Here is a 27,286-nt window from a genome sequence, read left to right on the forward strand (position 1 = left end):
ACAACTGAATCCACCAAACTTCATTTATCTCTAGCCTCCATTTGTCCTGTTGTCCACAGAATTTTAAGAGATTTTCTTAAATTTCTTGTGAAAATAAAAATGTGTTTAGCATTTGCCATATTTTTTTTTTTTTTGCCCAGTAACCCTTTCCCCAAAAGATACTAAATTATTCTGGCATGGCCTTGTGTTGTCCATAGAGAACCCATACTGATACCCAGTAATTACCTAAGTGTTAAAGAACCATTAAAAAAAAATACTAAAATTTTGTCAGAATCATTGATGAACTCAATCTTGTAGCTTGCAGGATATGCCTGTCTTTGCACTTGTTTTGTTGTTGTTGTTAAATTCCAGACTGCATCATTGCCTGCCACAGTTTTCTGGCAGCTTATCTGATTTTCCCTGACATATCAGTTTGAATGTGATCTCCCCTCCAACTTCATGTATGCTAAGTCCTAAAAAGTGACGGTCCTTTAGAATCATCCCAGGACTCTCCTCTCTCCTTACCAAGACTTTAGCTCCTTCTTAACCAGATTTCCTTTCTTTTTTTCATTTAAAGGTATCTCATTCTTTCATCTATTCAACCACTATTTATTGCCTACTGTATCCAATTCTGGGTCATTCTCATTGATGAAGTAGACAGAAACAAAAGAATCTTGTGGTTCTCTTTCCTTTGGATTGGACATACTTTTTCACAGGAGGTTACCTGACTTATGGGATGTGTGAGGAAGCTAGAATAGAATACGGGATGTGAGCCCCTTGCCCAGAGTGTGTCCACGCAAATCCAGAGGAAAGTCAAAGGCTCAGTTGGACGGTCCTTCACCTTTGGAGCAGAGACCATGCTAAGTCCATCAAATTTACTAAATTTCTAGTAGAATTTCTGTGGGTCTTATACTGTGCTCAGTACTGAAAGGTGAGTTGTAGTTTGTGACCTTGGAAGGATCTCCCCAAATCCCAGTAATAGATCATTTTTCTGCCTTATCAGTATCGTGAACATCAAGAGATAAAGTATATGACGTGTGAATTGTAAAGTGCTCTACAGTTGTAATTGCTTATTAGTTTTATTTCTTTATAATTCAGTAGCATTTACTGAGTGTCAGGCACTCTGCCAGATGCTGGGAATGTAGAAATGAATATACATGGTCTAGCCAGTCAACAGTGCTCCCAGTCAAGTGAGAAGACAGACCTATGAACAAGACACCACAGTACAGGGTGATAAATGCAAAGGTAGACGTACAAAGAATATAGATAGCACTGATAAAGGCAATGATGAGTTCTACCTGAGGGCAGGCTATCTAGGAAGTCACTTTGAATTGGGTCTTAAGTATGAGTGGGAGATTGACGGGCAGACTAAGAGGGATGGATCTTCCAGGCAGAAGGAACAACACATGCAGAGACATGGGGTGGGTGGGTGATAGCAGGGGGACTCATCTGCCACAGTGCTGAGAAAATAGCAAGAAGTAAGACTAGAGAGGGAATCAGGGTTCCACATGAGAAGAACATTGTAGGACAGTCCTAGGGTGCTCACACTGTTTTCTGGAGGCCATTAAAGGATTTTAAGCAAGGAGATGCTCAGTTTACATTTGCATTTTAGATGGATCATTCTGATGGGGTGGAGGATGAAGTTGGAGGGGAGTGATCAGCAATGGCTCTTGACCTTTAGGGGATGATAGGCCCCTTTGAGAATTGGATGAGAAGCTATGTTTGTCTCCCCCAAAATGCACTTATAATTTCTAGGGATTCTTAAAAGTGATCTTTGGGAATGGAGAAAGTAGATATGAACAACATACTATGAGGTTGAGTTCTTAGCCAAATGTGGAAATTGGTGGAAAAGGAGGTATCCATGGTGACATCCCAATTTCTGATTTGGGTGAACAGTTGGATGTATGGGTCTGGAGCTCAAAGGAGAAGTCAGGAGATAGGGATGTAGGAGCCCCCTGTGTTTACTTGGTAGGGACTACAGTGGATGTGACTAAAATTGCCCAAGGAAAAGAGTTAAGGTAAGAGGTGAGGGGACAAGGTGTGAGGAGGAGAGAGGATCCAAACAAGGGGACCAAAGGTATCAGAGAAGTGCCCTTGTTATCTCTGTTCTGCCTGCTCAGCACAGGCACAGTCTAGAAAGGAAAGGAACTTCTGTGACCTCCTTTCTGAGACTTTATTATTGGTTGCCCCATTCCTAGTGAAACCCTTCTCCTGTTTTACATATGACCATTGCTCCTTGGCAAGAAGCCTGCTCAGTCAGGCACATTACAGTATCTCCCACCTTTGTCAGAGTTGGTGTTTCTGGGCAGAGGGCAGGTCTGCTAGTGCAAGTGATATAGGAGTGCATGGCGTAGAAACCCTGCTGGCCTGACTGTTCTGTCCATTGTCGTTAGCCCTCAAGAGTGGCATCTTCAGAGGCATAATGGTGTCCTGGAGAAAGGTCAGACTTTGGTGCCAGGCAGTTATCTAAGCTCTATTCGTCTAAGTTCTGTACTTACAAGCTGTATGGTCTTAAGCAAGTGACTTAAGCTTCTTGAATTTCAGTTGTCTCCTCTCTAACATAGGGATAACAGTACTCATCTACAGGGCTATTAGGATGACTAGAGATAAGTAAAGCATAGTGTAAAGGATAATGTCATTTGATGAAGAATTTCTCTACTGTAGTGGGTTTTGACTCCATGCAAACCTTCCTTGGAGGTATTGAGCAACTCATCACTCAAGGGGCATTGACAGAGGCTTGGGTGTCTGCCCATCAGGGATTCTGTATAGAGGATTCTTGCCCTGGGTCATTGGACAATATGGCCTCCAAGGCCCCTGTCAGCCATGTGATTTCTAAGATTCTAGAAACTCCAGGCTCACCATCAGAGCAGGTAATGTACTTAGAAGTAGGATTTGAGCTGGGCTTTGGAGGGTGGAAAGGAAAGGAAAAAAGAAAGGATATTCTAAGCAGGGACACAGCTTAAACAAAGGCACATAGAGGGGACAGATGTGGAGGAGAACGTGGAGATCACTGCTGCTTCTCTACCAACTCATTCCCCGATCTTGACCACATTCCATTCAGTGCCTTGCTCCCCACTCATGCTCACTCCAGGAGAGTTCCACTTGTGGCTGGCCGATGGGTGGTGGGTCCCAATCCTCAGGTGGAGGAGGCAATAAATTAACGATAACAGTAAACAAGTCGCCCAGCCAGGGATGCCGCAGGCTGCTTGTAAGTAACTGTTATAAACATTGGGTGTCTGGGGCTGTCAGAAATGCAAGCGAGCACTCTGAGCGCCTCTCATATGTACAATTAAAACAATAAAACACGGCAGAAACATGACCAGAATAGGATATAAATCAGCTTCTCTTCTCAGCTCCAAGTGGTGGCTGAATAAAGATGAGTCGTGCAGAAGCTGGGTTGGCATAGGACCCTTCTGGGGAGTAGGCCGTACCTCCCAAGGCTAACCCCAATAGCCTGGGTGGTCCCCTTCCCACAGCTCCAGGGGCTGTAGGCCCTGGCCTGCTCCAGCTGACCTCCCCATCTCTGTGTCTTCAGATGGGGGACAGGACGGTGCAAGCTGGCGCATCACAAACCAGTGGACAAGTGCCCTGGAGTTCAGGAGATGGCTAGGAGTTCCCACTGGCGGTAATGGAACGGCTCTCTATAACATTTCTCCCCCTCCCCAGGACGTGCCAGGGAGTCGTCTCATCTTAGCTCATCTATTCAGTATAAGTTAATCACCCAGTACCCACTGTGTGCCCAGCCCCTCTATCCCCTTGGAAAGCACAAATTTAGATGGAAGAATAAGCCTCCCAAGGGCATAAGAGAGGTCCCCAGTCTTTGAGTAGCATGATTTAAGTCTACAGATGTTAGTTCTGGCCTTGGGCTTGTACTGCTTTTAAAAACTCGTCTGGACTTTCTCCCTGGAAGAGACCCTATTTTGCCACTTTAAGCTTCACTCCTGGTGAGGTTGTGGGCTAATGCCATAAGTACAGAACACTTAATAGCTATGACACCTGCAGTATTTTTTTGTACCTCTCTGAGGCTCTGTCTCCTTATTTGTAAAATAAAGGTTACCAGAAGAGTTAGAGATAGTATATTTATCCCTAGCCTAAAACCTAGAACATAGAAGGAATTCCACTAATGTAAATTGCTGTTTTTATATCATCATCATTATCCTCACCATACTTTTATGGAACTTCATTCAGAATCTTTGACATGGGCTTCCAAATGCTATTCAGTGGTAGCAAACTGTTGTCTGTAAAGAGCCAAACATTTAGAGTCTGAGGAGTGGCCTGGTCATCACCTAACTGTATGACTTTGGGCATTTCTCTTTATTTCTCTGAGCCTTGATTTTTTCATCTATAGAAAAGAATAAACTATTGGTTTATTATAAAGATCAAATTGAAGTACTTATGAAAGCACTTGAGAAGATACAAGGCATTGTGCAAATGTGTGAGATACTAGCAAGAAAAGTAAATAGTAATAATAAAGATTGAAGACTGGACCAAGACAGTCTTTGACAAGTGTCCAGTCAGAGGTGCAGATAATAAGGACTATCAGAGCTCAAAGAAGAGAATCTCTGGTTGAAGCAGTCAAGGAAATAAAATGGTATCTGAGCCCCAGAGTATAAGAAGGTTTTATGGAGGGCCTGAAGGTGGGTGCAGTTGGGTGTGAAGGGGTGTATTATATCCACAACAGTGAGGAAAAGAAAAATGTGTTTCAGGCTGTTAAGTGAACTTGTCCAGGTGAAGCAGCCATATAGCAGGTTTATTTTGAAGAGTAGTGAACGGGAAAGATGTGGCATTAGTAGACTGGGGCCACCATAAGACAATGGTGATGAGGTAGCTGCAGCAGCAGGTAACACTGATGCTGTGTGCCCGTAGCAGCCCTGTGATGTAGGCACTAAAGGAAACTGAGGCAGAGAGATGCAGCCAAATGCCAGCGGAACTGTCTCCTGCTCTTACACAGAACCCGGCCACCAGAGCAGCCTCTAGGTGTCCCACACTTAGCCCAGAACCTCTGCTGGTCCAGAGTCTTGGAAGGCTTGGGAATCTGCCAGGCCAAAAGCTATTTGGGCAAGTTATTATTTTTAATAATGTCCCTGCCTCTTCCTCATCAATGTCACAGCCTTGTCACTCCTCCAGGGCCAGCGGTTCTACATCTCATTTCTCAGCAGTGCCAGCCACTACAGAGTCACCAGGATGGACAGTGTACTGTGAATCCATCACGCCTGTTAGCCAACTTCAAGATGAAGTGTATCAGCCAGTTAGGTTAATTGTTCCCCTCCTTTTAGCCATATTTATATATGTTTGACTAGGAGAGGGAGATAGACGAGTTGACATGTTTTGTTAAAAAGAATAAATTTGATACATTTATAAAAATAAAAGAAAAGTGGGATGAGGTGGCAAAGGACTAGTCTTGTGATTTTTAACTGATTTACATATTTTGTGTATAAATATTTTTTCATCAAAAGTTCCAAATCAGGGATGGGTCCCACACACCACACAAAATATATTAGAGACATTTATATGGATAGCAGGAAGGGAGACAGAGGGCTGAAATTTTCCAGGCACCCAGTGATTGATGGGGGCTGAGGCTCCCCCTGACGCTTTATTGAGTTTCCGATGATTATCTCTCGCTGAGACATTTTTTACAGATGACGGTCGAGCTGTCACAATGGACCATGGGGGAAAAAAAAACAACAATAATAACACTTTAATCTTTTTACTGCACTGCTCCCTAGTATCTCAGATTCATCTTCCCTGACGCACGCAGTTCATTATTCTGCCCCTCCCTGGATGGGAAATAAAGGAAAATAAATATATATGTAGACACACTTACCCACATACATACACACACACGGACTGGATATAAAAGAGACCACCTCAGAACCAGAGAGAGGCAGAATTTATTGTTCTTTTTGCAAGTGTTGAGGTTTATTAGTAGAGATGCTGGGTTGGCTTGGAATTGGCTATTAATTACAGCATTTTGTATTTGTTTTTATTGCAAGTTTTTAACATTTTGAAGAAAAGGCAGAGAAGAGGCAAGCAGGTATAGAGATGGGGAGCACAGAGGGACCAGGTTTGGCCAACCAAGTAGCATAACTGGCTGAAAGGCAGAGAGGGCAGGCTCTTCCTCTTGTTGCCAGCCCTACCCAGAGGATCCCTGGAGCTGAAAGAATTCTGCTTTAGTTGGGATGGGGGCAAAGCAGGGGCAGTGGGGGAGGTTTAAGCTCAGAGTAATGATTGGCCACCTCAGAGGGACTCTAGATGGCTGTGAGATGTTACTGCTGTGAGAGATGAGATGGGAAGAAGAGGAGGGTCAAACACAGTGCCAACGTGTCTACAGACAGCAGAGTAACACATTCTTAAGAGTTTGCCCCACTCTTTGAATATGATGGTATGAAGGTGACATGTGGGCTCTGGAAAGCTCGACCTAGGTCTATGTTCAAAGAAGGGGTCTTGGCCCAGAGAGGATGCCACACTGCCTAGCACCACAGGCAGGGTCAACAACCTGTCTTCTTGAAGTTCTAGGCCAACCTTCCTGTTCTCCCCCTTCCCTTTCATGGGGGTGAGAGAAGATGAGTTTGGGGTCCTTGGGGGAAGGCTGCCCTTGATGTGCCTTCAGTAGAGTAAGTGTGGACCCAGTATTACCTTTAATTCTTCAAACCTTTTCTGAGCTCCTAGTAGAAGGTAATAATGAGATAAGCAGAGTCCTGTTCTTAAGCAGAAATTTTCCGGTCCATGGGCAGAGAACATGGTGTCTGTGAGAACCATTTTCAAGTGGGGTTTGGTATTCCACCTATAGGCCAACCTAGAGACCACGGGTGCCTTCTTTGTATGAAGGATAAAAAGATGTGTAAGACACAGTATCTGTTCCTTCAAAAACCTGTTTTCTGCTTGGGGAGACAAACTCCAACATCTACTCACTAAGGAAGTATTTATTGAGCACCTGCCATGTTCAAGAATATACATAAGAGGCAACTGAGAACATTTAAGACTAAAAAGAGAATGGTAACTAATTTGATACAGACTAGACATTACTCAAATGCACAGAGGGAAAGGAGATCGGTGAAGATCAGGCTGCTTAAATCATAAAGGATGAGTAACATATAGATAAAAGGAATAATGATGTCATGTAATCACATAGAGAAAAGAGTACAAGCCTTGGAGTTAAACAGAGCAGCTCAATTATTAAATATCATTGTGATCTGAAACAATTTATACAACCCTGTAAGTCATGGTTTCTTCATTAATTAACTAGGAATAATAATAACAGCCTAATTCTTGGGAGGAAAATAGTTGTAAAGTTCCTAGCACAATACCTGGCATATAGTAAGTGCTCAATAAATGGAGGCCATTTTTTTCTTACTTCACCAAGAGTTATATATTTATTTGAGTATTGGAGAAAGACTCTAAGTCCTAGGGTATTAGGCATCAGGACTCACCTGTGACCCTCTACTGAGTATGAAATGGGCTCTTGCAATGAGCCTGACACATTGTACAGTGTTAATCTGAGAGGTGATTCTCGTCAGAGTTGGAGTGGCATCAGGAAGAGGAAAGGGCACAATAATAAATGTATTAACATTATTGACTATCTACTGTATGTCAGGCAGTGTGCTCACCTCCTTACATACACTTTTTAAAAATATAACAGCTTTGTTGAGATTTAATTCACATCCTGTACAGTTCGGTCATTTAAAATGTGTAAGTCAGGGATGCCTGGGTGGTTCATTGGATTGAGCGTTGGAACTCTTGATTTTGGCTCAGGTCATGATCCCAGGGTCATGGGATCAAGCCCCACGTCAGGCTTTGCGCTGGGTGTAGAGCCTGCTTGAGAATCCCTCTCTCTCTCTTTCTCTGTCTCTCTCTGTCCCTCTCTCTCCCTCTATCTTTTTTTCCCCTTCTCCTTCCTACCCACTCCCCCCACTTGTACACATGCTGTCTTTTTTTTTTTTTTTAAGTTTTACATTTATTTACTTTTGAGAGGCAGAGAGAGACAGAGTACTAGTGGGGGAGGGGAAGAGAGAGGAGACAGAGAATCCAAAGCAGGCTCCAGGCTCCCAAGCTGTCAGCACAGAGCCCAGGGCTCAAACCCACAAACCGTGAGATCATGACCTGAGCCGAAGGCAGACGCTTAACTGACTGAGCCACCCAGGTGCCCCCACATGCTCTCTTTCTAAAATACATACATATATAAATATATAAAGTCAGTGTGTAAGTCAGTGGCTTATAATATATGCACAAGAGTTGTGCATTCATCACCGCAGTCAAGTTTTAGAACATTTCCATCACTCCATAAAAAGAAATGCCATTCCCCATTTCCTCTCAACTCCTCCTAACTTTAGACAGCCACTAATCTACTTTGTTTCTATAGCTTTGCATATTCTGGACATTTCATATACATGGAGTCATACAATATGTGATTTTTTGGACTGACTTCTTTCACTTAGCATGTTTTCAAGGTTCATCCGTGTTGTGGCATGTGTCAGTGCTGCATTCCTTTTCCATAGCTGAATGGTCCGTTGATGAATGGACCACATTTCATTTCTCCATTTATCAGTTGAGGGACATTTGGGTTGTTTCTCCTTTTGGCTACTATGAATAATACTACTGTGAATATTTGTGTACACGTTTTTGTGTGAACATAATGTTTTCAGTTTTCTTGGCTTTATACCTAGCAGTAGAATTGCTTGGTCATAGGATAACTCTATGTTTAACCGTTTGCAGAACTGCTAGACTGTTTTCCAAAGAGGCTGCACCATCTTACATTCCCACCAGCCTTGTATGAAGGGTCCAGTTTTTCTGCATCCTCAGCAGCTCTTGTTACTGCCTTTTTTACTTTGGCCATCCTGATGGATGTGAAGTTGTATCTTGTGGTTTTGATTTGCATTTCCTTGATGGCTAATGATGTTGATCATCTTTTCATGTGCCTCATGGCCACTTGTATATATATCCACTCAGATCCTTCATCTGTGTTTCAATTGGGCTTGCCATTGAATCTTGCAAGGTAGGTGGTGATATCTGTTTTACAGATGAGGAGACAGATTCTGAGAGATGTTAAGTATTTTGATCAAAGTTATACAGTGAGTTTTGCTCCCCAGTCTCCTCAGTCATTATTGACCTCTGCACAATACTGCCTGCTAAGGATTCATGGTAGGATCACCAGGGTCCTCTTATGGGGAGTCTTGCCAGCAGGAAGGGAGGAGTTGAGACATTAACTAGGACTAGGTGGGAAAAGCCTCTGAAAGTCATAGGAATATGGATATATTAACAGCTCCAGGACTAGGAAAATGGCCATTTCCTAGGTGCCAACCATTTCCTGTGCCCCTTACTATACCACATCATCTCTGATTTTCACAGCAACCCAGTTCATAGATATTTATGTTCCCATTTTACCAATGATGAATTTGAGGTCCAGAGGGACAAAGTAATTTTCCAGAGTCAGCAGGATCAGAATTTGGTTCTCTTGAACTCAAAATTCTGAACTCTTTCCTGCCAGAGATATTTTATAAAAGATGGATTTCTTTCAGTGTTATTTGCAGCATTTACAAGCTCTGCAGGCCATGGCCCAGCCCATGGAAAGTACTTAATAAATGTTTGGTGGATGAATGAGGAGATAGACTAGAGTATATGGTGTAAAAGGACCAATTCCAACTGGGATTCTGGAGGCGGGCAGAAGGAGGTATAAGTGAGATATTGGAGGTCTCATCCCAAGGCTTGGTGTCCTGGGGGCTTTGCTCTAAGTTTCTAAACATAGGGCTTGGGAAGAGTGCTCTGATGCCCAGACATCCTTAGCTTCTCTGGAGCAGGACGAAGCAGGTGGAGGTGGGATGGGTTTGACTAGCCTTGTATCTTTCTTGTGTTTGTCACAAGAACATTAGAGTGGGAGGGACCCTCAGAGACCATCTAGTTTGATGCTTCTTAGAGTTTTCTCTGAGGAGCAACACAAAGGGCTTTTTTAAACTGTACATTCCCAGGCCCTGCCTACTAAAAATTGCTGAGATGGGGGCCTAAGAATCAACATTTTAAAAAAAAATTTGTTTTTAACATTTATTTATTTTTTAGAGACAGACAGAGAAAGAACATGAGCCGGGGAAGGGCAGAGAGAGGAGACACAGAATCTGAAGCAGGCTCCCGGCTCTGAACTGTCAGCACAGAACCCGACTCGAGGCTCGAACCCATGAACCGCGAGATCATAACCTGAACCAAAGTCAGATGCTTAACCAACTGAGCCATCCAGGTGCCCCAAGAATCAACATTTTTTTTTACAAGTTACCCTGGTGGTTTTGTTCCCACTAAAGTTTAAGAACCACTGGTGTAGAAAAACTCTTCAACTTTAAAAATAGGGAATCTGGGGGTGCCTGGGTGGTTCGGTTGGTTAAGCGTACGACACTTGACTTTGGCTCAGGTCATGATTTCGTGGTTCGTGAGATCGAGCCCCATGTTGGGCTTTGTGCTAACAGTGTGGAGCCTGCTTGGGATTCTCTCTGTCCCTCACTCTCTGCCCCTCCCCTGCTCACATTCATACTCTCTGTCTCTAAAAATAAATAAACTTTAAAAAAATGAAAATAGGGAATCTGGGGGCACAGAGGGATTGAAATGCATCTTCAGTTAGTGAAAGAGTCATTTTTGAATCCAGTTCTCTTGTCTCTTGATCTTTTTTGTTCTTGCTGTTCTCCATGCTGCTTAATCCCCTAAGAAAAATCATTGCATTGCATGCCCATAGTTTTCAAGGTAGAATCCAAATACTCTGAGTCAGGTCTCTGCCTCCCTGGGCAACCTCATCTCTGCCCGCAGCATTCTAGGCTTACTGAAAGACTCAGTTTCTCCAGGGGCCAGGTAGTGCAGACTTCATGCCCTGGCCTTTGCACATACTTTCTTTCCTAGAATGCCTTTCTTCCTCTCTCCATCTGGCAAGATCCTCTTCATCCTCAAGACCGTTCTTCTGGGAGATTCCTCCCCAAGCCACATGACCTGTGCCCCGTCTTTGCTGCCATTAGACCCTGTGCATGTATGACTCTCATAGCACTTACTCTTTTGAGGAGCTCAGTATTGGTGTGCTCATGGGCAGGCAGATGGTTGAAGGTTCTCATGTTGAGTGCTATAGATGTGTAAAATACTGAGGTGATGCTATATGAAATATATACAGAAAATGTTATGAACTAGTTACTGTTATCCATGATCTAACTGGGGGTCAGGGGGAAATTTTAACACAAGAAAGTATTACAAGGGGTATTTTTAGGCAATAAATGATTAACTGGTCAGATGGGTATGCCTAATCAACATGACAGGCATCCAGAGCAGAGCTGGGAAGAAAGAACTTCCTGGAAGAGGAAGCTTGAACAGGGCTTTAAAGAACAAGTAGGATTTGGAGAGGAAGGAGGGTTTTCCAGGCTGTGGAAGAAAATGAAGGGCCTTGCCCTTCCCAGGGATAGTCTCGTGGTGACCCTGCACAGGAGGTCTCTCTCCTGCCCCATCCCCTGCCTGAAGACAAACACAAGAAGCAGAGCTGACAGTGTCCACACGGGTTGAGAGGTCGGCCTGCCCATGCTGGCAAGGTGCTGTCTCTCAGGTTATAGCGAGGATTTAAAGAGGTAAAAGATGCACAATATCTTTTTTTTTTTTAATGTTTATTTTTGAGAGAGAGAGAGACAGCACTTGAACAGGGGAAGGTCAGGGAGATGGAGACACAGAATCTGAAGCTGGCTTCAGGCTCCAAGCTGTCAGCACAGAGCCCGATGTGGGCCTCGAATGCACAGACCATGAGATCATGACCTGAGCCAAAGTTAGATGCTCAACCGACCGAGCCACCCAGGTGCCCTGATATAGAATATCTTGAGGGGGGGGAAGCTAAGAGCCCAAGGCTTCTTCCCCGAGACTCTGATAAAAATTTAACCTACATCCTGAGCTTCAAACCAGGTTGAGCAACCCTGGATTATGTGAGGCTTGAGCCTGCAGGCACTGACAGAAGCTGGGCATTGAGAAGTATGAAGGATAAGGCCAGGCAGGCTCCAGATCTTGTTCTGGTCCACCACCAATTGGCAGTGTGCGTTGGGCAGGCCACCCAGCTTCTTTACCTCTGTCTTCTAATCTGTTGAGTAGAGCGATGGCATCTGTCCTAAGTTGTCATGGAATGAGGAAACAGTCACATTGAAGTACTCTCGAAACTATAAAATGCTGCACAAATGTACGGGATTGTTCTCGCATTTGTCAGATTAGTCACAGACATTTACTCTCCTGGAGACATGCCCACATCTTTAAAAGCAAAGGCACCGCTAGACACTCCATGACATTAGATGGCACAAGTTCTGGAGTGGCAGGTAGAGGCTGGCTGAGCCTGAGGGAGAGGCACTCGTTTCTAGGGTTGCCTTTCCCCTGTACAAGGCAGTGGTAATAAAGCTTTTGTTAACCAGAGACCACCCATCTTGCCTCATATACCTTTTTTCAGTCTCCCCCCGTAGACTTTGCAAATGAGGACAAGTGCCATGTCTGATTCATGTCTGTGTCCCAGTGCTTAACCCAAGGGAGAGCAACATTAGTAAATATTTGTGGTGATGATGTCTTAAAAAAAAAAAAACCCTGGTACCAGATTTGATTGTCATAATATTTAAACACATAGTGTTCCTCAAGTGATTTCTTATCATACCCATTTTACAGATAGAAGAACTTAGTAGTGGCAGAGCTTAAAGTCAGGACTGCATGACCCCATTACCTTAAATCACTTTCTCACTGTGGGAGACAGTGGCTTTTTTTTTTTTTTTTGTAATTTCAGCAGTGCTGGCAAGTGGCCAGGGCTACATGAAGGGCTTCAGGTACTACTTTCACCTCTGCTGACTCCTTGACACTGCTGAGTCCAGGGAATCCTGCAGAGTGCACATCAGGCACATACTGGCCACACCACCCAGGTATAGACTTTGCAACATCAAAAGACAGAGGTGGGAGCAGAAGGATGACAGTGGGATGCGTTATCATTCTCCCTGTGGTCAGAGGGGTGAAGAGACGGGAATGGCTGACTTAGAGGAGAAGCAGGAGCCTGAGCTCATCTCTCCCTGGGCTGGTAGAGGCTGGGAAATGTCTTCTTTTAGGAAGGGGTCAGTTCGCTGGCTGAGAATTGGCTCAGACAGGGGCCTCGAAAGACCACCTTGGTGGGCAGCTGGTGAGCCAGTCTTGAATGAGTCACTTTAGCTTTCGTGGATTTACTTACTCTTCCTCAATGAGAGTGGGTAAATATGTGAGGGCACGTGCCGCACCTCTCCCCACACCTCCTTTCCACCTTTAGCTACTTGTTTTGGATAGAGAATAGTATGACATCATATGATCTGGGGGCTTCAGCAAGATCTTCTGGGAGAGGCTTCTCGAATTGGGTGATGTCAGGAAAAGAGCTTCCTGCAAGAGCACAGAATGGGCCTAGCTGACCTGCACTGGGTCCTAACTGATTGTAGCACCCTTCTCAACTTCAGTGTTCTCATCTGTGAGATGAGAAAATAAACTTATACCTCACAGGCTTATTCTGAAATAAATAAGGAAAGGAAAATGCTCTAGAGATTGTAGTACACTACTCACTTCCAAAGAGTATTCTGTGGAACACTAGTGCTACAGGATTTTAACAAGCACAAGGGAGAAAGAGTCTGTCAAACAGGGTACTGCTGACTAACACCAAATTAAACAGCTGGTTCTTAGTCAGCAGTGCGCCTTTCAGAAGGGAAAAGTGTATGCAGGATTCCCCAAATGGGACCACTTTTCACAGACAGAATGAACTTTGGAAGCACAAGACCAGACAGGAAGGATAATAGCTGACATTTACTGAGAGGTACTATATGCCAGGCACTGTTCCAAGCCCCTTTGCTCATAGTGTCTTGTTTAATCCTTAAAACATCCCATGAGAGGGTACTGCTCTTTCCATTTACAGATAAACTTGGCACAGAGAGGTTAGGTAAGTTACCCAAGATACACAGTCAGTAAGTTCAGAACTGGGATCCAAACACCAGGGTCTGGCTCCTGAGCTCACTTATTTAACAGCCACGCTCTAAAACAAGGTAATACTAGGACCTTATTTATGTATTACGCATTTATTCACTAATTCATCAAGTATTTGTGAAGTGCGTATCTATGTCCAGACACCAAACTGGACACTGGGGATACAGCTCTGAAGACAGTCACACTTCCTGTCCTCAGTGAGCATTTGGTCTAGTAGGGAACATAGTCAAGTACACAGATGGTTACAACAGAATATGATAAATACTGTAATTGGGAGATGCTTAAGATGCCAAGGAAGCCCTTAGGAGGAATAACTGCCTCAAATTTAGGAAGAGTAATACTGGAGGAAGTGACTTCTAATCAGAGGCCTAAAATGAATTGGAGTTAGTCAGCTGAAGGCATGGAGAGGGAAAAGCATTCCAGGCAGTGGAATAGTATTTGTAAAAGTTCAGAGGCAAGAAAGCTCATTAGGAAGGGCATGGTGAGAGGTGAGACCTCAGAGATGAGCAGGGGTCTTCCTCACAGACATTCCTTATTAGCTAGACTATGACGCTGGTACTCTCCTGACATTTGTCCCTGAACCGAATAGCCCCAACTGTGTTCCTTGAGTTCATCTGCTTTTTATGGCAAACATCCAGTGTATACCTCTGTCATTGTCCTCACAAAACAGTGTTATAATTTGTCTGTTCCTGATTCTTGCATCAGACTGTTAATTTCTTAAAGTCAAGAATCATGTCTTACTCATTAGTGTCTCCAGAAGCTACTACTATGCATTGATGCTCAGTAAATGTTTGTTGAATAAGTGATGTGTTTTCTTTGTAAAATGGATTATATCCTTCCTGCTTTTTTGAGCCAACTATCCCTTTTCCTCAGGTTCATCATTATATTCAACAGCTAATGTCCTGTGTGGCAGTTCAGTGATACCCTTAGGGGCTTTTGAGGTGCTGTGTTCTGTGACTTCCTCTTTCAGCTTTTTATTGTGCTGTTCTTTTCCCTTCCTGCCTGGGCAGCCCTTGGTTTTAATCAGTCTGCTGGATTCTGAAGCCTCCTCCCCAGGCTTCTTGTTTGTTTCTCCTAATCTGCAGTGGGCTGGAAACAAGATCACTTACTATGATTTGATAAGACTATTTGTGACTAAGAGTTAGTCATTTCTGAGTTAGGTCCTAAAGGTGACCTATGGGGAAAATGCAGATGCACGTGGGACTTGTATGTTAGCTATTCAGAGGCCTTCTTCCTGTTCTTCTTGCTCCAGGAAAGGTCAGATAACACTCAGAGGTTGGGAGAGGTCATCAGTCTGGAGAGCCTCTGTGTGGTACAGAAGAACTGATCTACCATTAATTGACTAGACTACAAGAAAGTCTGTCTGTTCTTCAACTATACACTCCACCAACTTCATTCTAGCCAAACACTTGAAATGCTTCCACCTAAGCTCGCTTATCCCGGTGCTAGCTACAAACCTCAGACCGATCTTTATTAAGGCAAGTTCCAAGGAGAATGTGCTTGTACCTTCATTTGAGCAGAGAAAGAAGAGGGAGTGGGAACCAAGGCTAAGACCAAAATGTCTGGGCTCTGGGCTCTGATTCCCTTATTTGCAAAATTAAGTGACAACATGATATGATGTAAAGAAAGAGGACTTGGGGGTGCTGGTGGCTCAGTCAGTTAAGCCTCTGACTTCGGCTTACGTTGTGATCTCTCAGTTCATGAGTTCAAGCCCCACGTCGGGCTCTGCACTGACAGCGTGGAGCCTACTTGGGATTCTCTCTCTGCTCCTCCCCCATTTGTGTGCACTCGCTCTTGCTCGCTCTCTCTGTCTCTTAAAAAAATAAAATAGAAGAAAGAGGACTTGGATTAGACCTGGGTTTTAATCCTCACTCAACCACTCATTGACTATGTGACCTCTATACCTCAGTTTCCTCATCTGTAAAATGGAAATTGTAATACCTACTACAGAAGTTAGTTAGAAGAATTAAATAGATTGTGTGAAGTGACCATTCCAGGCAAGAGTAGAAGGTCAGTAAGTGAAGTCTACTAGTTTTAGGAAGAGATGTGACAGTCTTCTGGTCTGGGGGACTTTTAAATAGGAAGTCTAGTTTCACAAGAGGGGAATTGCATAGACTCCATTCCGTGACCACTTGGAAAAGAATGATTTAGAAATGGTATGGTGCTTTTAACTACCTAGGCAAGGTTACCTGTTGACTAAATTATACCCTTTATCCAATGAGAGTTAAGAGGAGCCTACCTTTGCAAGCCCTATGGGCTAGGGAAGAGGGTGTACAGGTAGGTAGACCCAAATTCTGCCCCCAACAAACTCAACTCAGGTGGGAACATAGACCGTAGCTCCAATAATTTCTCCATGAGGCAAAAAAGAAACCCTGTCCTCTATGCAGGATACTTACTGTTCTAGGTGGTCTCATTTCCCAAGGTGGGGCCCCAGAAGTGGGATAACCTTACAATTTATTGTCCAAACTGGGACTGTCCAGGACAGTAGGCATAAACCAGACCCATCCAGGGTACACTGGGACATCTGTGGTCACCCAGCCCAGAGGGTCCTGCAGAAGTGATGGAACTGGATTTAGATTCTTTCCTATCAAATTAGAGGGAGTCATGAATATTAGCACTGGACCGAACCAAGGGTTTTTGGCTCTTTGACCACACGAAATACTTATCCTTCTTACCTTAAAAAAAATGTTCATAGTACATCATTAAAAGTGAAAAAAAGAAAGATAACAAAACTGCAATATAGTAAGCTCTAATATTATAGGACCTATATGCATGTACATATAGAGAGAGATACATATATATGTGCTTTGTACGATTTATATGTAAGACACACACATACACACACACACATAAATATATATATATATATACACACATAAATATATATATATGTATATATATATATATACACCAAAATATTAAATGTAGTTTCTTGAGTTGCTGAACTGTTGATGCCTTTTCTACTTTGTATTTTTCTGTGGTTTCAAATTTTTAATGGCTTTTTTAAAAAGTTCTTTCCAAAATACTATTAAATACTCACTAGATTGTAAAAATCTTCAGATTAGAGAGATGTATGGCTGTTATTAGCAGAACAGTCTCTTTCTCCCACCTGACTCCTCCATTAGCCTACCCCAACCTTCTTTATTCACTTGGATAGTTTCTCTTCACCCTTCAAGACTCTCATTTTTTGGGATACTCTCTTCATGCGCAAAGTGAGCTAAGCTCCCCTCTGCTTTCTATATCATCCTGTTATACCTCTAACATAGCATTTATCTCCGATAGCACTGTAAATATCTGTTTGTTGTCTGCCTCCTTCATTGGATTGAGTCAGGGATCATATCTGACTCTTTTCTGTGCACCCAAATGAATCCTAACACATAATAAATGTCAGTAAACATTTGTGGAATTAACTGGTTTTGCTTTACCACCTCTTGCCCTGCACAGATGGCCCAGCACTTAGTAGGTACATCATGTGTTTAGTAAGCAGGTACATGAGTGAGGGAGGAAAATAAAGAACCAAGAAAAAGGTGAGATTGGTGGCTCATGGCATTTGTTGCTAATGGAAGGGTTTGTGTTGCTGTCCCTCCAGTCCTGGTCACCCGAGAGGATGACTTCAACAACCGGCTGAACAACCGCGCCAGCTTCAAGGGCTGCACAGCCCTGCACTATGCTGTCCTTGCGGATGACTACCGCACAGTCAAGGAGCTGCTTGATGGAGGTGAGCGTGTGGGTGATGGGGGTGGGGGTTAGCAGGGAAGGAGTACCTGGCAACCTCTCTGCTCTGGAAATGCTTCCCCAGAGCTCTGTTATTCTTCCAGAGCTGGAAATGCCTCAAAGATGGCTGCACTTCATGAGAGTGGGTCTGGGCATGTGTGATTTGCCCTTCTGTGCCTGGAACATGTTCTTTTCCTATGTGTGTGTCGTATCCCACAGCATCTCCTTGTCTGCACACACTCCGAGTTTTGATTGTGACTCTCCCCATAAGTGTCTTCTCCTCTGTGACCTCCAGAGCAGGGCTAGTGGAACAAGACAGGAGGCCTTCAAATCCCTACCAGTGCAAGTCTCAAAGATATCCTTCTTGATCCCATCCCCCCACCTCAGTCTAAATTAGGCCCTTTCCATTACTCTGGGTCATGGCACCCTGTTCTTTCCTGTAATTACTCTTGTCACAATCTGGAATTAGTTTAATGTGTTCAGTGGCCTTCTCCCTAACTTGACTCTGAACTTCCTAAAGGCAGGAACCATGACTAATTAGTCCCTAGTACCTAGTACAGTACCTAGCGTAAAGTAAGAACTCAATAAATCTTTGTTCAGGACTGAATACCCTCCCTTTGGAGAGCATTGGTTTAATTGGAAAGGCAGTATATGCCATCCCCAGACAGGCTGGACTCATTCTGTCTAGGTCTGTTACAGAGTTACCTGCCACCCTGCCAAATACTTCCCAAGCTGTCACTTTCCCTCCCACTTCCCCCTATCCCACTCTGGCCTCTTCTTGGGGTAGGGAAAGAAGCATCTTGCCAGGATGTGACATGGCCAGGCCTCTGAGTGAGTGTGGCACATGACTGCCTGTGTATGCCCTTGTTGCCACTGCTTGAGAGCCTAGGGACCCTCTCTTGGGCCAAGATCCTTCTCAGTGGTCATTCTTCATAGAGCCTGGGCTCAGGAAGGGGCCTCAGAAGTCCTCTAGGTCACCCTGATTGCCTGCTCCCTCTCCTCCTGGCAGGAATCTCCAAGAGCTCACAGGGTAGCATTTTCTTGGATCCTGGCAGGGACTGAGGGAACCCTACTTCTTCCCCAGGAGTCCATTCCATTTTAGTTCTTCTCTGACTGGTTGAAATATCTTTTTTAAAATACACTGTTATTTTCTTATCTATAATTGCTGCCAACTGTCCTCTGCAACCTAATCACTTTTTCAAAATCCAGTATTCAAAGAAATTCTTTCAGTCCTAGAGCCTTTGCCTCCCCAAGCTAATATTCCCAGATCATATTCTAGTCCTTGTCATGTGCTGGGCTGGAGGGATTTCTGGTAATCCCCAAACTCTGCCACCTCCTGTCAGCCACAGCCATGCTGGCTTAGAACCCAGGCCTGGCCCATCCCCCCAGCCTAGGCAGCAGAGTGTGCCTGGGCCTGGAACATGAACACTGTGAAGCATAGGACTGCTCATGGATGTGGTGACAGTGCAGGGGTGTCTGCGGATGGGATGACTGATGCTTTCAGAGCAAGAATTCACTGCTCTCAGAAGCAGAGACTTAGAAAACGTCTCAAGCAAGATGCTACTCACTTTGTCCTTTGGAAAGATCTCAGGCAAGACATTTGTAGCTAAGAATTGGAGCATTCACCATGGGGCTTCTCTCTGCCGTGCCTTAAAAATCAATCAATACTCCCAGCCATTGTCCAGTGGTTTACATTCCCTGCTTCCCCTCAGCCCCCAAGCAGACAGGGAATTCACTCTAAAGAGACACCCTCTCCCCAGTCTTCCAGATCGAACACCTTTGAAATGAAGATGCACGGGCCTTTTATGAAGCACTCCCCACCCTACCCCTCCAGGCCAAGGCTGGTCCTTTGAGCCGTTCCAGGGGCATGGTTCCTGCCTGTTGACTTGGAACAGATGCCCTTAGCCCCCAACTTTACAGTTGGCCCACCTGCCTTTTTACCCAGCATCTAGTTACACCCCCTGCCCTAGTTTCCCAGCCTCAAGGGCCAAAACCATTAACCCACTTATTTCTCCTTTCCCAACCTGAACAAGTGGCCGTCACTCAAGGCCTGCAGGCCTGCCAACTTCTAACCTCCCTCCCCCCTTGACCTCTGTTGGTCTGCCTGTATGTGTGACCAGCCAACCGAGAGGCAAGATCCTGCTCCCTTGTCCTAGAGGCTATTGCCAGCCACATTTCCAAAGTCTTCTGACCTTAGGTGACCTCTTCCAGAGGGTTTCAGGGAAGGCAGCAGGGCCTGTATTTGCCACTGGCTTTGCTGCAGCAACTTAGAGGGAGGCTCTCTGTGAGATCCAAGGCAGGCATAGGCACAGGGCAGCCTATGCTCACGAGATCCACACAGAACCCTTGTCTTTGAAATTACTTCATCCATAGGGATTTGGGGCCCCCAGATTGTAGAGGGTTAGAGCTAGAGTAAGCAGCCGCTCTTGCCCTCTGGCCAGCGGTCCCCATGTGAGAGCTGGGAGGTGGTCCAGGCAGCAGCATCAGTCTGTTAATGTGGTAAGTTCTCTGACCCCTTTAGAGGCATGGTCACTTCAGGAAAGTGTCTGAGGAAGGACACCTCAGACTTCAGAGTCAGGCCAACCTGGTTTGAATCCCACTTCCCTCACCTACTAGCTGTATTGCCCTGGACATGTCAACTTAACTCTCTAGGCCTGCTTTCTTGTCTGTCAAATAATACCTGGGAAGTACCACAGGGGTTAGGTGAGGACCAGTGATAATGTCTGTAAAATCCACGATATGTGGAAGGTGCACCATGATTGTATAGAGAAGTCAGGCTCTTCCTCTGACAGTTCTAATCCTTCTTATTTCCTCCCCATGCTAAACCTCTGTTCCTGCCTAAAGGCTTCTTAATTCTGTCTCTGCCACAACTTATTTAAAACACCCTTGTGTTCCCTCTCTTCTTATCTAGACCCTTGGGCTCTTCAAGGTCTCCCTTTCTCAGGAAGCTTCTTCTGATGTTCTGGTCCATTCTGATTGCACCACCTCTGAACTCTTGCAGGGTTGGGCTGGGTGCTTAGCATGGGCTGTGTCTTCATCTTTAGGAGGTCCTGTAACATAGTGAAAAGAACACAAACTTGGGAGTCTGACAGACCTGTTTTTTTTTTTTCTTTTTTTGTTTTTTTTTTTAACGTTTATTTATTTTTGAGACAGAGAGAGACAGAGCATGAACAGGGGAGGGGCAGAGAGAGAGGGAGACACAGAATCTGAAACAGGATCCAGGCTCCGAGCTGTCAGTACAGAGCCCGACACAGGGCTTGAACTCACGGACCGTGAGATCATGACCTGAGCTGAAGTTGGACGCTTAACCAACCGAGCCACCCAGGCGCCCCGACAGACCTGGTTTTAAATCTCAGCTCTGCATTGTCAGTGTGGGCTAGGTAGTTGTCATCTCTGAGGCCATGGACTTCAGGGCATCCTAAGATGGATCAGGCAGATTGACCCTGACCCTGAGAGACTCTCAGACTGGTAGAGGAGATAGATATGGAAACAGGCAGTGACAGCTGGGTGGGTGTCTGGCTGGGAGCTGGAGGACAGGGGCTCTAGGAACAAAAGGAGGAAATACCTACCTCTGCTTAGTGAGCAGGGAGGTGGAGTCAGTTACAGAAAGCTTGGGAGGAGGGGGCAGGGGTTGTGCTTAAGTCCTATCAGGAAGGATAATGAAAGTTTGCCAGACAGCTTTGCGTGGACGGTACTGAGTTCTGAATTCACGGGTAGCAATTCTCTATTCTTGAGCTCCATACAAAAGTGGAAATCTTTGTGGTTTTCATTCTGTAAACATGCTGCTTCTGCCTGTATTGTTGGCTTATGAACAGGAAAGCTCTGCCTCTGCTCTTGACTGCCAAGTACAAGAAAAGGTTGGAGGGACGCAGGGAGGGAGAGACAGGATGACTGGGATGAGGAATAATTGGGGAAAGTAGGGAGCCACCTCCCTCAAGCCCCTGGAGCTGACTCATCCCAGTATTTCTAGGGCGGTTAAGGGTTTTTGCAGCTATTTCCTCTGAGGGATGTGATCCCATGGCCAAATCCATCTTCCTAAGACATACCTCCAGTCATGGCAGCCTTTCTCAACTAGGATTCCTCCAGAGAATTGAGCCCTAATGCTCTAAGGCATCCACAGTACACAGGGAATAACTCCTCTCCCAGGCAGCTGAAATGGTATGAGTTATCCACCACCATTCATGGGAGAATTGAGAAAATCATTACTGAGATAATTTCCTATGTGTGGTTCAGAGGAGAAACCCAGTTGAAGAAAGCTGCAAGGAAAGAACACGAACTGTGAAGTCAGGATCTCAATGCCAGCCCTGCCACCAAATAGTGTGTGGTCCTGGGCAAGCTCCTGACTGCTCTGATGTTGTCTTTCCTCTTCTGGAAATGGGAGTATGCCACCTGGTGTCTGTGGTTTTGTCAGACTTAGGGCATGTGTAGGTTCTACAAAGTAGGCACTTTATAGATGGTCTTGTATTACTTACTTCAAAAATACTCAGTGCTTACTTGTTAAAAAATAAATACAAAATAAAAAAAGAATCCTATCCATCCTAACTTTTTTTTTTTTTTAATGCTTATTATTTTTGAGAGAGAGAGAGACAGAGACCAAGCAGGGAAGGGGCAGAGAGAGAGGAAGGCACAGAATCCGAAGCAGGTTCCAGGCTACGAGCTGTCAGCACAGAGCCCGACGCAGGGCTCGAACCCACAGACTGTGAGATCATGACTTGAGCCATAGTCAGCCACCCAACCAACTGAGCCACCCAGGCGCCCCTACTCATCCTAACTTTTTAACCTGGTTGTTCTAGTCATGAACCTCACCTAACTTTTTTCCCCACTGCTACCGTAATATCCAGCTATACAATAATGTCGCTTCAGTGTTCCCACCTTGGTGCCTTTACTCATGCAGGTCTTCTGCCAGTCTGTCCCCATCTTGAATGCCACCTCCCTTCTGAACTCTTCCCTGCTCCCTGGGATTTGGGTCCAGTCCCCATTACTAGATTGAGGTAGATTGAGGACAAGGACTGTGTCTTATTTGCCCCTCCCTCCTTTGCCACAGTGCTCTCTGCACATAGTTTAGCACATGTCTAGATGCACTGATCATCTCTAAAGCCACTGTAGACTTTCTGTTTGGAGATGTGGTACTCTTGCTTCCTGGCCCACTCGTTCTTAGTGTCAGCATGTATCTGGTTTTTTGGAGCTTCACATATGAGCAGCCTCTTTGCAGCTACGTTTGTAGTCACAGTACCTACCACTGCCTTTTCAGTGCTCATCCCCTCAGAAACACTTGGCCTTTATGAAACCTAATAGCACTTTCCCTGGGGCTTCCCTTAGCCTCTTTTACCTACTTTCATGGCTCTTCCTTGCCCTTCTCTCCAAGTGTGCAGCTCAGTCGTCAGTGTTAACCAGCCATCATCAAATGAGTCAAATTCCCCACCATCTCTGCCTAAGGCAAAGAGCCTTTCCAGTGCTGACATCTTCCCTTTAACAGCCTGTTAGTTTGTTTTTGGGGCTGGAAACTTAGAGTTCCATTTCTTGTTCCACTTCACTGTCTGTCCATCTGACTGTACTGCCAGATGCTGAGGGAGTCGGCTTTGCCTCAGGCTGTCCTCTGGAAACTTGACCCTCTGATTCTTGCCAGCAGTGCAGAGAAGGGGAATGAGCACTGGGCTGAAGATCAGATATTCAGGCTCTGCCACCAGCCAATCCTTTCTCCTTTAGGCAAATCCTTTCTTCTCCTCAGTAAAACAGAGAAGTTGGAGTAGCTGATCCCACGGACCCCTTCGAGCGAGCTTCAGCATCCTATATAACCCCTAGGCAAGTCTTTTCATTCATTTTGTAAACACTTACTGAGTACCTCTCCTGTCATAGGCCCTACCCTAGGCACCTGGGAAATAAAGATGATCCAGACGTGGTCTTTGCCCTTAAGGAACTCATAGTTCAGAGAGGAAATCAGACATTTTAACAAAGACTTGCCATCGGGTATATTAATGGAGATATATAGGAGGTACTGAGGGATCACCAAGAAAAGACCTTTTCTGTCTCTGGGGAGGGCAGGGAAAGCATGGTGTAGGGAATGGTGTCTGCACTAAGTCTTACAGGATGAATACAAGTTTACCAGGTAGATGAGGGAGAAAGGCAGAGGGAACAGCATGTCCAGAGGCATGGAGTTTGAAGCAGTATGCTGTATTTAGGACATTTCAGGTAGTTCAGAAGAGCTGAATTTATAGGGTATGGATAGAAGGCTCAGAAGTCAAGAATGAAAAGCAGGAGCCGATAAGGGAGGCCTATACCAAGATCTGCTAAAGAAATTGGACTTTATCTTTCAGTGGGAAAGCATTAAAATTTAGGAGAGGGAAGGATTGGATTTATGTTAATGTGAAAAATCACTTAGGAGTTTCAGAAATGTTTATCAGTAATCAAATGGATAAATTCAAATTAAATAAATTATGAAATGTTCACACAATGGAATAATCAAATGAATGAATGAATGAATGAATGAATGAATGGAATGAGTGAATGAACAAACAAATGAACGAACAAACGGTTTCTTTCTCTGTACAACAACACAAATGAGTCTCACAAACCTAACATTCTGGACACAAGCCAGACATGAAAGAGTACTTACTATGTGACTGCAATTATATAGAGAGTTCAAAATAGACAAAAGTAGCCAATGGTGTAAGAAGTGAAGGTAGTAGTTACCCTCAAGCGGGCAGATAGTTACTGGGCACCAGGGGGCTTCTGGGATATGTAATGTTCTATTTCTTTATCTACATGCTGGTTGTGCAGGTGTATCCACCTTGATGAGATTTCTTTGAGCTATACCTTTATGTATTTTTTTAACTTTTCTGTGTATATGTTATACTTGAGAGAAAGGTTAAAGAAAATGGAGAAACATGGATGAGAAGAGGGCATGATTGGAAAAAGGGAAAATACTTCGTTTAAAAGCTACTGAAATTTTCTAGGTGAGGCCTAACCCAAGACAGTTGAAGAGAGAGAAGACTGATCCCAGAAAGAGTGAGGAGTAGGATCAGACAGTGAGAGGGAAGGAGGAGTCAAGATGAGGTCCGAGTTCTAGGTTGGTTGCCTGAATAGATGGCATGTACCTGCACTGAGATAAAAAAAATATAGGACTGGAGTGGCTCCTGGGTGGCTCAGTCGGTTAAGCATCTGACTTTGGCCAAGGTCATGATCTCATCGTTCCCAAGCTCGAGCCCCACATTCGAGCTGTGCTGACAGCTCAGAGCCTGGAGCCTGTTTCAGATTCTGTGTCTCCCTCTCTCTCTCTGCCCTTCCCCCACTTGAGTTCTCTCACTCTCTCTCTCAAAAATAAATAAACATTAAAAAAAGAAAAAGAAAGAAAAAAAAATACAGGACTGGAGGTACAGGGGAATGACCAGTGCTATTTTGAATGTTTACTTCTTCCCTCCCTTTTCCCTCTCACTTTTAGGTTCTGAGGTCCAGTGTTCTAATGATTCCATTGCTGCTTTCTCCCTTCTTTGCACTCATCTGATGAAACACTAACTGTAGTTTGTTGTTTGTTTGTTTTTTTAAAATCTTTATTTATTTTTGAGAGAGAGAGACAGAACATGAGTGGGGGAAGGACAGAGAGAGAGGGAGACACAGAATCGGAAGCAGGCTCCAGGCTCTGAGCTGTCAGCAGAGAGTCCGACGTGGGGCTCAAACTCACGAACCGTGAGATCATGACCTGAGCCGAAGTCAGATGCTCAACTGACAGAGCCACCCAGGAGCCCCAACACTAACCGTAGTTAAACCCAATTTCTCTTCACTTCATGTCTGAATCTGAAGAGCTGAATATTGCTGGGGGAAAGAAAAAATCATACAATCATGCTAACTGGACTCACTTCACATTTATGACCATAAATCCCAGACGCTCAGCACTGCCAGCTGCCCCACTGTACTTGTGATTAAAATCACCATCTTATTTTGGACCAGGACACCTTTTTTATGCCTTCTTTCTCCTCAGACCTCCAGTCCTCTCCTTTAGCTCCCAAGCAAATGATCCCACCTCCTGCTTACTATAGAAAATACATTATAGGGGCGCCTGGGTGGCGCAGTCGGTTAAGCGTCCGACTTCAGCCAGGTCACGATCTCGCGGTCCGTGAGTTCGAGCCCCGCGTCAGGCTCTGGGCTGATGGCTCAGAGCCTGGAGCCTGTTTCCGATTCTGTGTCTCCCTCTCTCTCTGCCCCTCCCCCGTTCATGCTCTGTCCCAAAGATATGCTCTCTCTCTGTCCCAAAAATAAATAAAAAACGTTGAAAAAAAAAAAAATTAAAAAAAAAAAGAAAATACATTATAGTTCGAAGGGAACTACCTCATCTTCCCACCGCTTCCACTAGCCTACCACATCTGTACTTGAATGCTGCCTTCCTTCCTCTGCAGTTCCTAAGACCAGCCCTGCATTTGGGCTCAGGCTCCTATTTTCAAGGTCTTTGCTCCTCTGGGTATCCCTTATCTCTCCTGTGTTAGCCGTGTTCCCCTCTCTGCTGGCTGATTCCAGTCAGCACAAAAACATGCCCTCGTTATCACCCATCTTAAATAAAGCAAACTAAAAGTTTCCTGGGATCTCCCTCCAGCTGCCACCTCATTTCTCTACATCCCTTCATGGTAAAAGTCCTGATTACGTCCCTACCCACATAATCCACTCCCCCAACTCCTGTTTTTTCCTCTGTCTCAGTGTCACCCTGGCCAAAATATTCATCTATTTTTCTCCCAGAATTGGCATGTCAGGGCTTCCCCATCTCAATAAATGATACCATCATCTGTGTAGTTTTCAGGCCCCAAATCCTGGTGTCATCCTTGAATTCTCTTTTTCCCTTACATTCCCTGTCAGGTCCTTCAATAAGTACTGTCAGCTGTGCCAGTCAAGCACATTTTGAACCCATTCCTGTTTCCCCTGTGCCACTGCCTCACCTGTAGTCCCCGTGCAGGGCGACGAGCACCACAGGTTGCTAAGTTCCGCCATTTCCACTCTTGTCTCCCCGAATCCATCTTCCAAAAAACAGCTAGGCGATCTTTTTTCGAACATAAATGCTATCATTGTCCTACCTAAAACCTAACATTGGTATGCCACTGACACCAAAATGAAATCCAGACTCCTTACCAGAGCCTATAAGGCCCAGAGCCCAGACTCTTGCCTGTCTGTGTGACCTCATCCCTAGCCATTCTCCCCCGTTTTCACTCTTCCCTAGTGACACTGGTCTTCTCTTGTCCTGCAGGCACACAGAACTTCTCATGGCAGGGCTTCTGTACCTGCCTGTCCCAGAGATGGGATCATTTCCACCTTGGGAATTCAGGTCTCAACTCAAGTGCTGCCTCCTCAGAGAACCCTTCCCTGAGCACCCTAGGAAAATAGCTCCCTGGTCACTTTCTATCATATTACCCCACCTTATCTTCTTTATCAGTTCCCAAATGATCACATTTATTGGTTATCTTTTTCTCCCCCACTAAAATGTAAGTCTTACAATCATAAGAGACCTTGTCCCTCTATTTTACTGCTATAGTTGCAGCTCCTAGGGAAAAAAAACCTCACAGCTGGCATATGGTAGGCGATTAATAAATAGCTGTTGACCAACCAGGGAACCAGTGGGACAGTGTTGTAGACATGTGCAGCAGGCAGTAGG

At 44.8% G+C, this 27,286-nt stretch overlaps 1 protein-coding gene across 2 annotated transcripts in view; it reads left to right on the plus strand.

The window, feature by feature from the left end:
- CLPB (ClpB family mitochondrial disaggregase) overlaps positions 1 to 27,286 on the plus strand; it is a 143,494-nt gene that overhangs the window by 54,479 nt on the left and 61,729 nt on the right. The window contains exons 5-6 of one of the 2 annotated variants that reach the window (XM_058687880.1): positions 3,515 to 3,604; positions 17,531 to 17,659. In XM_058687880.1, coding sequence (XP_058543863.1) covers positions 3,515 to 3,604; positions 17,531 to 17,659 — 219 coding nt within the window. The remainder of the gene's footprint in view (positions 1 to 3,514; positions 3,605 to 17,530; positions 17,660 to 27,286) is intronic. The other variant, XM_058687881.1, reaches the window with a different exon arrangement.

The sequence above is a fragment of the Neofelis nebulosa genome, chromosome 10, assembly GCF_028018385.1.
Source record: "Neofelis nebulosa isolate mNeoNeb1 chromosome 10, mNeoNeb1.pri, whole genome shotgun sequence".
Taxonomy (NCBI): Eukaryota; Metazoa; Chordata; class Mammalia; order Carnivora; family Felidae; genus Neofelis; species Neofelis nebulosa.